This window comes from Scleropages formosus, chromosome 3 (genome assembly GCF_900964775.1).
Source record: "Scleropages formosus chromosome 3, fSclFor1.1, whole genome shotgun sequence".
NCBI lineage: Eukaryota > Metazoa > Chordata > Actinopteri > Osteoglossiformes > Osteoglossidae > Scleropages > Scleropages formosus.
In genome coordinates this window covers 29,683,517-29,697,678 of record NC_041808.1, presented here as the reverse complement: position 1 = coordinate 29,697,678, position 14,162 = coordinate 29,683,517, and the positions used below count along the sequence as shown (strand labels likewise).

General features: G+C 46.5%; 1 protein-coding gene across 2 annotated transcripts; it reads left to right on the top strand.

Annotated features, from left to right (window-relative positions):
- The first annotated feature begins 168 nt into the window (after positions 1-168).
- On the top strand, positions 169-13,329 carry LOC108926118 (casein kinase I). 2 transcript variants are annotated; one of them, XM_018738616.2, is made up of 11 exons: positions 169-383; positions 4,118-4,213; positions 4,406-4,516; positions 4,715-4,863; positions 4,971-5,199; positions 5,770-5,940; positions 6,329-6,477; positions 6,622-6,817; positions 10,377-10,516; positions 10,731-10,796; positions 11,250-13,329. In XM_018738616.2, the coding sequence occupies exons 2-10, from the start codon at positions 4,138-4,140 to the stop codon at positions 10,761-10,763; spliced, it is 1,254 nt and encodes a 417-aa protein (XP_018594132.2). In that variant the 5' UTR covers positions 169-383; positions 4,118-4,137; the 3' UTR covers positions 10,764-10,796; positions 11,250-13,329. The 2 variants fall into 2 exon arrangements, with proteins under 2 accessions (XP_018594132.2, XP_029106065.1); XM_029250232.1 differs by having other exon boundaries at positions 4,096-4,213.
- Positions 13,330-14,162: the final 833 nt, after the last annotated feature.

Here is a 14,162-nt window from a genome sequence, read left to right as displayed (position 1 = left end):
GGGGGGTGTTTGGAGTGTTGTGTTTTTTTTCCCCCCTTTCTTCCTTCACCCCCGACGCCGGTGTGTGTTATGCAGGAGCCTCTGAGCCCCGCGGCCCAGTCCTGTGCGCGCTGCCTCTTTAAGAGAATCCGGGTGTTCTCGGTGTTCACTCAATGACATCATCCATGTTGTCAGCGGTGCGTTGAGAGACTAGGGAGAGATTGTCGTCCGCGGGCTCTGCTACAGACTGAGCTTCCCGAGGGCCGGCAGCAGACGGAGGACGCTGGGAATGAGCCGCCACAGCCTGCGCGAAGCCTCTTCTTCCGACGGCCCAGTGTGACTGACAGCCCGCGCCGATCGGTGTCTCCGGCGTCGAGCAGTCGAGTCGAACCCTCAGCTGCTGGGTGAGTAACGGGCCGAACGCCCGGGCCCGACGCAGGCGGCTCGGTCATGATGGGAGATGGACTGAGAGGCGGATCATGAGGGGCCCGAGAGAGGTGGACATGCCATGGTGGACGCCGCTCTTCCAGCAGAAGCCCGCTGCCAGGGAGGGTGCGGCTGTGGGACGGAACCCTCGTGCGTGATGGAGCGCATGAAACGCGGCGGCGCTCCGCGGTAACCGCGTTCTGTCCAGTCAGTATAACAAACAGTGGCACGGCTGAGCCCAGCGACTCGAACCAGTACTGAGTACGGGAAGCGAGTACTGTGAGTGAGTACTAGTAGTACTACTGCAGCAGCCTGCGGTGCGGAGACTTTTGTGTGGGAGGTCGGGGGCCGTCGACCGAGTGGTTCCCGGCGTTGTTCACTTCTGACTGTATCCCCACGACCCCCCTCCCCTTCGCGTGTTGCGGAGCCAGTTAGACGGTGCGATGCCGCCCGATCCCGTGTCAGGTCATGTCCGTCCGCGCGCCGCGTTCCTCCTCCCTTTGTGTTACAGATCGCAGTGTTATCCTCCGTTTTACCCTGAAAATAGGGTCTCGCTGTCAGTGATCAGCTGGAGGACATGTCCTGCCCAGGAGCGGAAGGGAACGTGCGAGTGCGCAAGTTCCACATGAGTAATAGCGGGAAACGCACTTTAAGTTTAAAACGAGCGGCTCCGGCTCCGCCGCTGCGAATGACAGACGCATGGCGCTGGTGGCGGGTGATACGCGACCCGCTGCCACACTGTAATAAAAACGAGCTCACGTCTCAAATCCGTAGCTGCGATTCTGCGTGCGTCTCCACACACACACATCCGATCGACCCCAAATTCACACACCGCGGCGTCTCCTCACTTTTAAAGAAACCCAGATTATACCGTCAGTCCTCAGCGCAAAGTCGCTGCGGTAGGTTTTATACGCAAAACTCCCTTTACATCATCTCACATCTTTTTTTTTTTTTTTTTTTGCAACATGCATGCAACTTTGGATTTGTGAGGAGGTGTGAAGAAGTGTGTATTCCTGAAGCCGGAGTGTCGGGGTCTTTGTGCAAGTTCTTGGAGAGCAGGATCCTCTCCTTTCTGAGCTCTTTGATTTGTTCACCAGTGATGTGCAAGAACTGTCAGTAATGCTGTGACACTCAAGCATAAGGACAGAATTGTGACTGACAGTTTCCTTGTGAGCTTGGCTACACTGGTTCTAGGCCCTAATTAACATCTTGGAAAAGTATGAACTCCCAGATCTTGCAACACATCACGTGTTGCAGAGGGGGGAAGATTTTGTTGCTGCCAAAGCAGTTTTCTCTGCTCCGGTAAACTTCCGTCTTAACGGCATGCCTGGCAGAAGGAAGTTTACCCCGGGGATAAGTAATAGAAATCCTTCACGTGTTGGGCGGGTGCGGTGGCGCAATAGGTTTGGCCGGATCCTGCTCTGTGGTGAGTCCGGGGTTCGAGTCTTGCTTGGGGCACCTTGCAATGGACTGGCGTCCCGTCCGGGGTGTGTCCCCTCCCCCTCCAGCCTTGCACCCTGTGTTGCCGGGTTGGGCTCCGGCTTGCCACGACCCCACTAGGGAAAAGCGGATTCATACTTTGTGTGTGTCATATGTCCTAGGTTAATATTGCCATACTGTGCTACTGAAACCTATGAAGATGATCATGGATTCACAAGTGTTAGGGTTGAACTCGATCACAGGGCAGCTTTGTATTGACTTCATGGTTTTTGTGTGTTTATGGCCCTACCATAACAGTGGGGTTTTATCCTATCATTTTGACCCCCTCCCCCCACGCCAAGTAAGTGCTGCATTTTTACCTCCAGTTGATTTTCATATTTAAAAGAAAGCCATTTTCGGCAAGGTAGCTGCCCGGTTCGTTGTGCGTTGAAGCATCTCCATAAGAGTGCAGCTGTGCGACGGTTTCCTGCGTTGATCTAGTAATCCACATCTGCCGGTGCTCATCTTGCTTCTCGCTGTTCAGCATGGGGTGGCTTGCACTTCGTGGCCAAGTTGTGGTCATGTACATCTCAGAAGAACCAGGAGGCACGTCACTTCTCCAAAACACCCTTTTCCGCCACAGCATCGAACCTCAAACCGTTCCTCAAAAGTGTTCCCCCCCCCCGTTTACATTTCATTAAAACTCGATTGAACCCTTGATCTGAAACGGCTCTTTTGTTTGCTTCGCTTCACTTGCTTGGTGAGAAATGATCTTGTGGAACTATTAAAGCAGCTTCTGTGTTCTGCGTGTTCTGTAGTTACACATTTAAAAGGGTTGCCTGTGTCTCGGAAAAGCTGGCAGTTTCTTCCTTCCCCTCGTTGCTGTTCTCCCACTTCTAATCTCACACTGATCACCCACATCCATTTCCTGTAAGCATCTAGGGATCGAATCCCTTCTCCTCTTTCGCTTGTTATTCCTGCTGCCCCATCTCCCTTGTTGCCTGTTTCTTCTCCTCCTCCTTGTAGCCTCACCGTTCGGAGCCTCTGGTGCATTGCAGGTTGTATGTGGAGGCACCCTGTGCTGGAATGAATGAATGAATGAATGAAGCTTTATTAATCCCGGAGTGAAATTCTGTTGGTTGCAGAGGCGTACAATATTTGTGTACACACACACACAGTACTGTGCAAAAGTCTTAGGCACTTAGATGTTTCACAGAAACGTTTGTTTTAGACGGTTATTTAATGTCTTCTGCATTAGTGTCGATAGGAAAGAGCATATTTTAGATTTCCGAGCATTTCTTTTTCGCAAAAAGTTACAGTCTTACAGTAAGGGTTTTGTGTGTGTGCTTGCTTTCTTTGACACACTGTCCGAGACCCACTTGTCCCAAGCGGGGTCGAAGGGAACCGGAGCCTAACCCGGCAGGGCGCAAGGCTGGAGGAGGAGGGGACACATCCAGGATGGGACGCCAGTCCATTGCAAGGGACCCCAAGCAGGACTCGAACCCCAGACCCACCGGAGAGCGGGACCCGGCCAAGCCCTCCGCGACCCCGCTCGGGATAAGCAGTTGTTGACGATGGATGGTTACTAAGCTTTGTAGGAAGTTTATTAATAAAGAGCATTATTTTTTGAAGCATTCTCACTTCACAGCTCCCCCCCTCCCAACCGAATGTCTAAAACTTTTGCACGGTACTGTATGCTGAAGAAACATAAGTTGTATAAATGAAGGTCAGGTAGGGAAATACACAAGCGTATTTGTACAAGAGAGGGCAGGGTAAAGTGAGGTGGTGCATTGAGATGATGCAGAGCTGTCGGTGTCTCTCGGTCACTAAGAGGTCACCCCTTCTGCAGCACGAGCACTCGTAGAGCCCGATGACTGTTGGTAGAAATGACATTTGGTAGCTCTCATTGCAGCACCGCAGTTGGACCAGCCTGTTGCTTGAAGCGCTCCCGTGTTTGACGAAAGTAGATGGGGAATCGTTGTCCGTGATGGACCGGAGTTTTAGGGTCTGTTTCCATGAAACGTCCATCAGGGAGTCCAGCTTCGCTCCCAGAATGAAGGCAACCTTCCTCATTAGCTTGTTGAACCTGCTGGTATCTTCTGTGTTGATGCTATTGCCCAGCATTCCACTGTTTTAAAAAAGAAAAAAAAAAAAAGATCACACCAGCTTCAACTGACTGGTAAAAACATCTCCAGCAGAGTTCTGCATACTCCAGAAAACCTTAATGGGGACGTGCCGTTGTCCGATTGTATTCGCCTTTGTGTTTACCAGTGGTTTGCGCTTGGGTCTCCAGCCAAATCCCAAGCCTGCGCCATGGAGCTGAGAGTGGGGAATAAATACCGGCTGGGCCGAAAAATTGGGAGCGGCTCTTTCGGGGACATTTATTTGGGTGAGTAGCTCTTTCTCCGACGACCTACAGTTCCATCACCCCTTTTATTCTCATCTGTTTATTATACGTATTTGTTTGTGTGTGTTTCTGCAATGCTGCTTTGTCGTTGGAATTTAAGCACCGGTTTGTTGTTCTGGAAGCCGTGGTGAGGGACATTGCGGCGTGTCTCATGCGTGTACGCCTGCCTGCCAGGTGCCAACATAGCCACCGGTGAGGAGGTGGCCATCAAGCTGGAATGTGTGAAGACCAAACACCCACAGCTGCACATTGAAAGCAAGTTCTATAAGATGATGCAAGGGGGAGGTGAGTGATGTGGGACAGCCCTCCGACATTCCGCTCCTTATTACCCAGCGTGTTACAAGACCGTGGAGGAGTGGGCTGTGGATCGAGGGGAATTTTAGAAGGGTGGAACCAACAGCGTTGTGATGGTTTTCTCCAGTTAGCGAGATTTCTTGTGGTCGAGTGCGGTGTCCTGTGGATGTCTTTGCTGTTGTGTTACAGTGGGAATCCCATCCATAAAGTGGTGTGGGGCTGAGGGAGACTACAACGTGATGGTGATGGAGCTGCTGGGGCCCAGTCTAGAGGACCTCTTCAACTTCTGTTCCCGCAAGTTTAGCCTGAAGACCGTGCTCCTCTTGGCTGACCAGATGGTACAGCCATCGAAACCTCACGACGCTACAGTGTTTTGTCCTTGTTTCAGCTTCTTGAAAAGTCACCTGCTCGCACCTCAACTCTTTGCTTTATTGCGATTTTGCAGATCAGTCGCATTGAGTACATTCACTCTAAGAACTTCATCCATCGCGATGTCAAGCCCGACAACTTCCTGATGGGCCTGGGCAAGAAGGGCAACCTGGTTTACATCATCGACTTCGGCCTGGCCAAGAAGTACCGTGACGCCCGCACGCACCAGCACATCCCCTACCGGGAGAACAAGAACCTCACGGGCACCGCCCGCTACGCCTCCATCAACACCCACCTGGGCATCGGTAAGACTGTGTCGCCGGAATGGGGAACGTTGGCAAAGAAAGCAAACGTACTCAGAACGTATTGCTGTGGGAAATATTTTCTTAAATTTTTTTTTTAATTAAAAGAAAACTGGTTGTGTAGATGATCATTATTTTTAGGGTTTTTCTGTGAACTGTAAAATAGTTGGTCACCACCAAGATATATTGGTGCTGCGCTGCCGTTCGAGCCGGTCCGGTCCCGTTGCTGTTTTTTTTTTTTTTTTTTGTTTCCTCGCTGGCCTCATCAGCTGTTGTGTTTGACATTTGGGGGATAATGCAGCTGACGCCGTAGTGAATGACTGTTCCCATCTGTCCCTCCGGTACTGTCCCTCACACAAATGCTGACTTGGGTCAGGAGTTCATTTACCGAAGAAGGTTTCCCTCAGTGACAGGCAGCTTGATCGCAGCTTCCTCCTAAACTAGAGCGGAAGCGATTTCGTGTCCTGCCGCGAAGCGGCGGTCTCTCGTTGATGGCCGTTGCGGATTTGGGGTAATCGTCTCAGCTGCCGCCCTCTCACCCCCTGCATTTCGCCCGCCTCCCTACCTCACCAGAGCAGTCCCGGCGTGATGACCTGGAGTCACTGGGGTATGTGCTGATGTACTTCAACCTGGGCTCGCTGCCCTGGCAGGGCCTCAAGGCTGCCACTAAAAGGCAGAAGTACGAGCGCATTAGCGAGAAGAAGATGTCCACACCCATCGAGGTGCTCTGCAAAGGCTACCCCTGTGAGTTGCTGTCCACGTGGCTCTGGGTGCACAGGCGCTCAGCCTGCATCTGGGCTTTGGTGTAGTGTATCTGTGTGTCTCTTGTATTTCGTATCTGAGAGGAGCAGCAGGTGGTGAAGTGGTTAGAGATGCTACCTTGTGCTTCAGTGACCCAAGTTTGGTTCCTCCCTCCTGCTGTAGTACCCTTGAGCAAGGTACGTACCCTCAGAATTGCTTCAGTAAAAACGGCCCTGCTGTATCGACGAGTAAAGTCCTTTGGACTGGAAGTAGCGTAACGTGAGTCGCTTTGGAGTAAAGTGTCGGCTAAATAAATAAGTAGTCTACTTGTCCTTTGCCTTAAACTTTTTTTTTTCTTTTTTTTTTATGTCTTTCCCCCACTTTTCTGCAGCGGAGTTCTCCACGTACCTTAATTTCTGCCGCTCTCTACGTTTTGATGACAAACCCGACTACTCGTACCTGCGCCAGCTCTTCAGGAATCTTTTCCACAGACAGGGTTTTTCCTATGACTACGTTTTCGACTGGAACATGCTGAAATTTGTAAATCTATTACTGCTGTTTTTGAAATGAAAGCGTGTTGTGTCCACTTGTAAGCTCTTTGCTTGTGCGTCGCCGATTGCCCGGTTTTCTCATGTCTCGGCATTTGTCTCCGCTTCCATGTTACCCCGCTATACTCTCCGTCAGGGTGCCAGCAGGACAGCAGAGGATGGCGAACGGGAACGGAGAGGTGGGGAGGAGAGGGACGAACGCATCGTGGGTGTGCCCCGGGGGTCAGCAGCCCGTGCTCTTCCTCCTGGTCCCAACCCCTCGGTCCCAAACCGAGTAAGGAATGGTCCGGAACCAGTGCTCCCCATGCCTGCGTCACGTGTACAGCCGTCGGGTGAGTGGCTGAGCTGGGCAGAGAGGGGTGGCGGTGCGAGGGCAGCCTATAGCAGTTGAGAGCTGAAAGCTTCAGCTAACAGGGTTCTTATACCAACAGGCCAAATGAACGGTAATATCCTACCTGGATCTCCGATCGCCACTCACAGCTCAAACTCTCCAAAACGAGGGTCTTTGACCTTCCAGCTGGTCCATCCTTCTGTCGAGAACTCTGTGTCGAGCTGGACAGCTCGCTCATTTCGTCTACGTCATTGGCTAAGAGCCTGGGAGTGATAATGGGCTCAAGTTTGCCTTTGTCTCATTATATTGGAGCTGCAGCCTGATCCTACAGTACCGTGAAAAAGTATTTGCCCCCTTCCTGATTTTTATGCATATTTGTCACAGCTAAATGATTGAGATCATCAAACAAATTTTAATATTACACAAAGATAACCCGAGTAAATACAAAATGCAGTTTTTAAATGATGATTTCATTTATTAAGGGAAAAAAGCTGTCCAAACCTACCTGGCCCTATGTGAAAAAGTAACACAGTGGTGAACCATCCCAGGAGTGGCCGGCCTACCAAAATTACTCCGAGTACGGTGACGACTCATCCAGGAGCTCATAAAAGAACCCAGAACAACATCTAAAGAACTACAGGCTTCACTTGCCTCAGTTAAGGTCAGTGTTCATGATTCAACAATAAGAAAGACTGGGCAAAAACGGCATCCATGGAAGAGTTCCAAGGCGAAAGCCACTGCTGACCAAAAAGAACACAAAGGCTCGTCTCACATTTGCCAAAAAACATCTTGATTATCCCCAAGACTTTTGGGCAAATATTCTGTGGACTGATGAGACAAAGGTTGAACTTTTTGGAAAGTGTGCATCCCGTTACATCAGGCATTAAACTAACACAGCATTTCATAAAAAGAACATTATGCCAACAGTCAAACATGGTGGTGGTGGTAGTGTGATGGTCTGGGGCTGCTTTGCAGCTTCAGGACCTGGACAACTTGCCATAATTGATGGAACCATGAATTCTGCGCTCTACCAGAAAATCCTGAAGGAGAATGTCCGGCCATCAGTTCGTGACCTCAAACGCACTTGGGTTATGCAGCAGGACAATGATCTGAAACACACCAGCAAGTCCACCTCTGAATGGCTCAAAGAAAAAACAAAATTAAGGTTTTGGAGTAGCCTAGTCAAAGTCCGGACTTAAATCCGATTGAGATGCTGTGGCATGACCTTAAACAGGCCGTTCATGCTCAAACCCTCCAATGTGCCTGAATTAAAACAATTCTGCAAAGAAGAGTGGGCCAAAATTCCTCCACAGCGATGTGAAAGACTCATTGCCACTTATCGCAAATGCTTGATTGCAGTTGCTGCCGCCAAGGGTGGCACAACCAGTTATTAGGTTTAGGGGGCAATTACTTTTTCCACATAGGCCCGGGTAGGGTTGGACAGCTTTTTTCCCTTAATAAATGAAATCATCATTTAAAAACTGCATTTTGTATTTACTCGGGTTATCTTTGTGTAAAATTTGTTTGATGATCATTTAACTGTGACAAATATGCAAAAAAAATTTAAAAAATCAGGAAGGGGGCAAATACTTTTTCATGGCACTGTAAGTGATGCTTACCACCCTCAGGATCCACCTTTATCTTACAAGCTCTACTCAACCTCTGGTCGAGGTCATAGTGATATCCCACCTGAACTACTGCAACGCTCTCCTGTCTGCCATTCCAGCCTCTGCCATCAAACCTCTCCAGTTGATACAGAATGCTGCTGACCGACCTACCAAAGCTTTCCTCTCTACCGCCCTTCTCATCTCCCTCTTTATTGGCTTCCTGCAGCTACTCCCCATCAAATACAAGACTCTTGTCAACTGATCTGCTCCCCGGTATCTACCTGATAACTTGCTACACCACAACTAGACTGCTACTCTTCTTTATTTCCTCCCACTTGGTGATCCTACGCAACTCCAAATGTTGCAGGACAGTGTCGTGGTTCTTGTTTTTATGTATGGACAGGTATGATGCGTTTTAAAGTGACGGCATGGCGGCACAGTGAGTAGCACTGCTGTCTCTCAGCACCTGGGTGGTGCGAGAGAATGTGGGTTCGATCCCCACTCAGTCTGTGTGGAGTTTGCACGTTAACCCTGTGTCTGTGTGGGTTTCCTCTGGGTGCTCTGGTTTCCTCCCATGGTCCAAAGACATGCTGTTCAGGTTCACCCGTAGTGTGTGAGTGACAGAGAGTGTGTTTCGCTGATGTATGGATGAGTGACCCAGTGTAAGCAGTGTATCTAGCAGTGTAAGTCAACTTGGTAAATAAGGTGTGTGGGTTGGTAACACTACATAGTGTTTGTTGGAAGTTGCTTTGGAAAAAAAAGCGTCTGCTAAATAAGTGTAAATAAGAGGCCCAAAAGTACAAAGGTCTTCAGTTCTTGCTCTGATGTGGTGGAATAACCTCCTCCTCCTCTTCCATCAATTACTGAATTTCTCTCAACATTCAAGAAGAGTCTCAACTCAATTCTTTCAGACTCACTTTGCCCCTGACCACGTATGTGCTCGATAAACCTGTTCGTGTATGTTATCTGTTTAATAATTTCGGAAAAAAACAACCCTGTATGCACCTAGTCGTGTAGCGAATACCGTTTATACAGATGTGTGGCACAAATTGACTACCCAAGAATCACACATCTCCTCCTGTTGGTGTAAAGCACTTTTCCTATTGTTCTCGGAGGTGTACGTTGCTTTGGATTAAAGCGCCTGCTAAATGAATAAATGAAATGAATGTAAGTGAATCTTTCAGATGAAAAACCATGTTTGTGGGTTTCCCAGTTTTGAATAATCAGATGTGCACTTTGTATATCCCATTCTTCTAATTTAACAGCATTTCCTGGATTTATGGAAGTGTAGCGCATGACTAATGTATCGGGTTTAGTGTGGCAGTGACTGACTTTCAATCTAGTTTTGGGCTCTTATACCTTTCCGAGGTACGATCAGCTGAATACGCTCTGAGCAGGACATGCATGGACCCCTATAGTCTTTATGTCCTGCCGTTCAAATTCACACTTAATTTTTTTTTTCCCCCCCCCCAAAATTGGGACCTTTTTTCTCTCAGCTCTTTATACCGCATGACTCTCCTTTCTGTACTACTGAGCAGGTATGCTTTTCCACATTAAGCCTCTGAGTTCTAAAATATCAGCTTATTGCCTTGTTAGTGTTTAATGCGAGGATATTCAGTAAAAATGTACAAAGCTGATTTTATTCTTATTATGTTACATATGGGTCTGCTGCTTTTTTTTTTTTTGCATAACTCTTCAGGTGGGGTGGCTTTATGCTCTGGCACCTCACAGATTATATACTTACTTACTTATGCCTACTACCCCTCCTGGGGCATAGGCTGCCGACAAGGGCTCACAGATTATATACAGCCTTGTGGTATTAGGGCATTTCTCTTCTGTGAGATGACACTTATCTGTGTGTTTTAATACCACGTTCTCTTTGTTACCCTGCACTCTGTCGTCGGATGGCTGTCAGAAGCCTAATAAATGTTATCCCCCCCACCCCCCGTCCAGGGAACACGTCGCCACGTGCCATTTCCCGCGTGGAAAGAGAGAGGAAGGTGAGCATGCGGCTGCACAGGGGCGCCCCTGCCAATGTGTCGTCCTCTGACCTCACCGCCCGCCATGACCAGTCCCGCATCTCAACATCGCAGGTACCACCAACTGCGGTTGGTAATCCAGTTCACATCAGCTTGCATTTCCAATTAATATTTTTTCATATATGCGTCATACATGGGCCACTCACCACTGTGTAGGACAGCTGTTTGTTTTTTTGGAAAAAAAAATCTAGTAGTACTCACTCGTCAAAGACATTTTATCCCCAAATGGCCGTTGGTCATTCATTGCCCCCCGCTGTTGTGTGCTCAGGTCAGCGTGCCGTTCGAGCACTTGGGCAAGTGAGCGCTGTGACCCATCGCCACTGGGTGCTGACAGGTGAGGGTCTTTCAGCGAGTACTTGTTGGCGTTTCTGTAGCGGTATGGGTTTTTTTTTTTTTTTTTTTTTTTACGGGATGGGGTCACTAGCCCCATGCCCAACCCTCCTCCCTTACCTGGGCTTGGGACCGGCAGGGGACCCCGAAGGAATCCCTAGGCGGAGTTCCTTCCATAAAAATATCCAGTGCAACTGCACTCAACTTATCACCACTACAACCTTTGACTTTTCTGCGGCCTGATTCGCATTACCTCAAGCTAGCTATGTATTATCAAAACGTGCTTGACGTAGTGTCAGCATATTATTTTCTTGATGAAATTTTGGTAAATAAAACTCTTAAGTCTGATCTTTTTATGAAGCGTACTGATTATAGTCTTTTGGGTCATGCATATCAGTTTGTGTAAAGGAGTAATGGAGAGATTGACTTGTTATTCCTTTTGTTGCTGCTATTCCAGAGCTTCAAGACACACCCTTCCCCAGGTTCTTTTTCCTTTTTATTTGAAATTTAAAAGAAAAATTAAAATAAAAAAAAAAAAACTCCACTGAAACAGCAAAGTGAAATTATGGAGATGAGGGACGAAATGGGCCACACCACAGCCAAAGGGTAAGCAAAAGACGGCAGGACCAAGCCGCGCTGATCCGAAAGCTCTTGCCTTCACTTTATGGTCTGAAAGCCAAGGATGAAGAGAAGAGGTGGCAAAAATTTTTGCAGCTGTTTTCGGTGACTGCGAAGGGCGTTCGTGGAGTATCGCATGGTGTCACAAAAGGCTATCAAGGAGGACCAGTCCACATCCACACAGAATGTAACCGTTAGTGCATGCCAGTGCCATTTTGTACAATTGTAAGCCTGATTTGATTTATTTATTTAAATAAGAAGCAAATAAAATCTTAAGTTTTGCCATTCTGCTTAGCTTGTCCGGTTATGGAACGTGGTGTCACACACCCTTACTTTGACTTGTGGACTCTGAGAAAATTTGTTCACTCATAAACTTACACATGGATTTTAAAATTTTCTTTTCACCTCTTAATTATCCAACTAATGCAAAAAAAGGTTGACTTCATAGTTCTGCCCTAAGTGTATAATCATTCGAGTATTGGTTTTACTAATTGTTAACACTGATTTTTTTTTTTCCTTCTGCTTCCCCCTCTGAGCTTAAGAACATGTAAAAACTTAAATTTCATTTAATTTTTTCTATTTTTTATTTGAGAATAATAAATGAATAGATCAAGGGAAAATGTACTTATTGAAGGGGAAGGAAAAAGGTTTGCTGTGTTCTCTAATAACTGCCAAAACAAGACAAATGACATTAAGAGGGAGGGGGGATGTTGGCCTCCCTGACATTATTTTAGCAGTGTTTTTGTGCTCTGGGTATTAATTGCCATGGATGACAATGACCACAAAGTGATGTCATCGTTAAAACAAGAGAAAGAGAGGGCGAGGACTGTGAAGAAGCATGGACCTCTTCACCATACTGTGTGTAAAATACGGGTTACGTTTGGAAACCTTGGTTTCTGAATATACCTGTCCAGAAACTGAGACATAGCATTTGGTCCAGGGTTATAATTATGACGATTCTTCAAACAGTCAGCCTTTTCATTTAAATAATTTTGTGTTTGGTGTTTTTTGTAAGCGTGGGGTGGAGGGGTAAACAAGGAGTGCTTGAAAGATTGTTTGGGATAAATGCAGACCTTGAATTATTTCCCTTTTATTTTCATGCCTGTAAATGTGTATATATATATATATTTTTGGTTTTGTGTAAAGCTGAACTGTAGTTGATTTTTAAGGTATAATGTAGGAGGAAATCTGTGAATGGGCTAGGGTGTGCAATAGGGGGGGAGTTGTACAATATTGCATAAGGAATTTCAGCTGCTATTACACTGCCAACTGAGATGTAGCTCTGCATTTTTTTAAATTTTATTTTATTTTATTTTTTTTGGTCCCCACCCCTTCACCTTGCTCTTTCTGCTGTGTGGTAATGTTTTAATTTCCATCCTGGGAAAGATTTCCTTCATAGATCAATTTTGCCATTAACTTTTATTTATAGAGGTATTTGTCTGAGCTCAGTTTTCAATCTGCTGTCATCACCGAGTGACTTGCTCAACTGTGCACTTTGTGCAGACACTAGCTACTTGAAATACTTCCACTGTTCTCAAAACTTGTCAGCCTTTCTCAATTGTTTACCCAGGAACCCAGTCAGCCCCTGTGCTGCCTTCCTTCTGAAAATGTAGAATGTTTGAAGAAAAGTTGTCGTCTCAGGATATGGTAATGTCATTTATTGATCCAGGCAATGCCATCAATGAGAGCTGCTGATGCTGTGAACTGGCTGACGTCATCGGTGATCCTGGCAAGCCCACATTTTAAAAACACCGAGGAACCCTGATGTGGCCATACGTTTAAACAGGAGTGGGGGACATGGAGGGGATTTCACTTTGTGTATTGTGTATTGATATCTTGTACAGTTCTTTAACACTAACTTTATTTACAACAGTATTTGTGTATATTTTATGAAGTAATAAAAAAATACAAAAACATTACATCAGTCGTCCAGCTGCTTATTTTGGAAAAACTTGTGGAACTTTACTGCAAAGTATGAGAGAGATGAAGAATAATAGAATTAAGGATGTACAGTGAAATTTTACACATTTATGCATGTTTACAAAAGTTCTGTATTTCCCGTTTACAGGGATCAGGGATTTTTGTGTTCTTTGTTTCATACATTATTAACCTTTTTCTATATGGTGCCTTTTTCCAAGACACCTCAGTGTCAAATAAGTAACAGCGATTTAGTAATTTATGCAGCAGGGTTTTTTAATGTAGTAATTCGGGGTGAGTAGCTTGCTCAAGGAGTCCCAACAGGAGTGGGATTTGAAATGGGAGTCCTGAACACTATATTACGTCCTGCTCCTGTCAAATGAATCCTGCTAAATACTGCATTTGATTGTATCATTTATTCATACCAGTGCTGAAGTTTTAAAGTTTTGTATAACCCAGGACAGTAGGCTGTACAGCAGGTTTAAAAAGCAGAAGCTACATTTCATACCTGGGGCCTGACAACCTGTAAGGTATTTGTGGGACTCAAAAATATCAGCAAAAACACTTAAAAATGAGTTCTATGTAATAACTGGGGAATACTTTAATCTTGCTTTAACACTTCTGTGAATAATACAAATACAGCACAGGTTCTTAACTTTGTCAGGCCACGAACCCCGTTGAAAATGTCACGAAATGTACTGAATATTGAATTTAATTTATTGCACTGACGACTGCATCCAAGCAGAATTCCATTATAAAAACATTTGTTTAGTTCGTTTTATTCTCAAAGCAATCTGACGCTTCCCAGAGCACCTGAACCCATTAGGGACTCCAG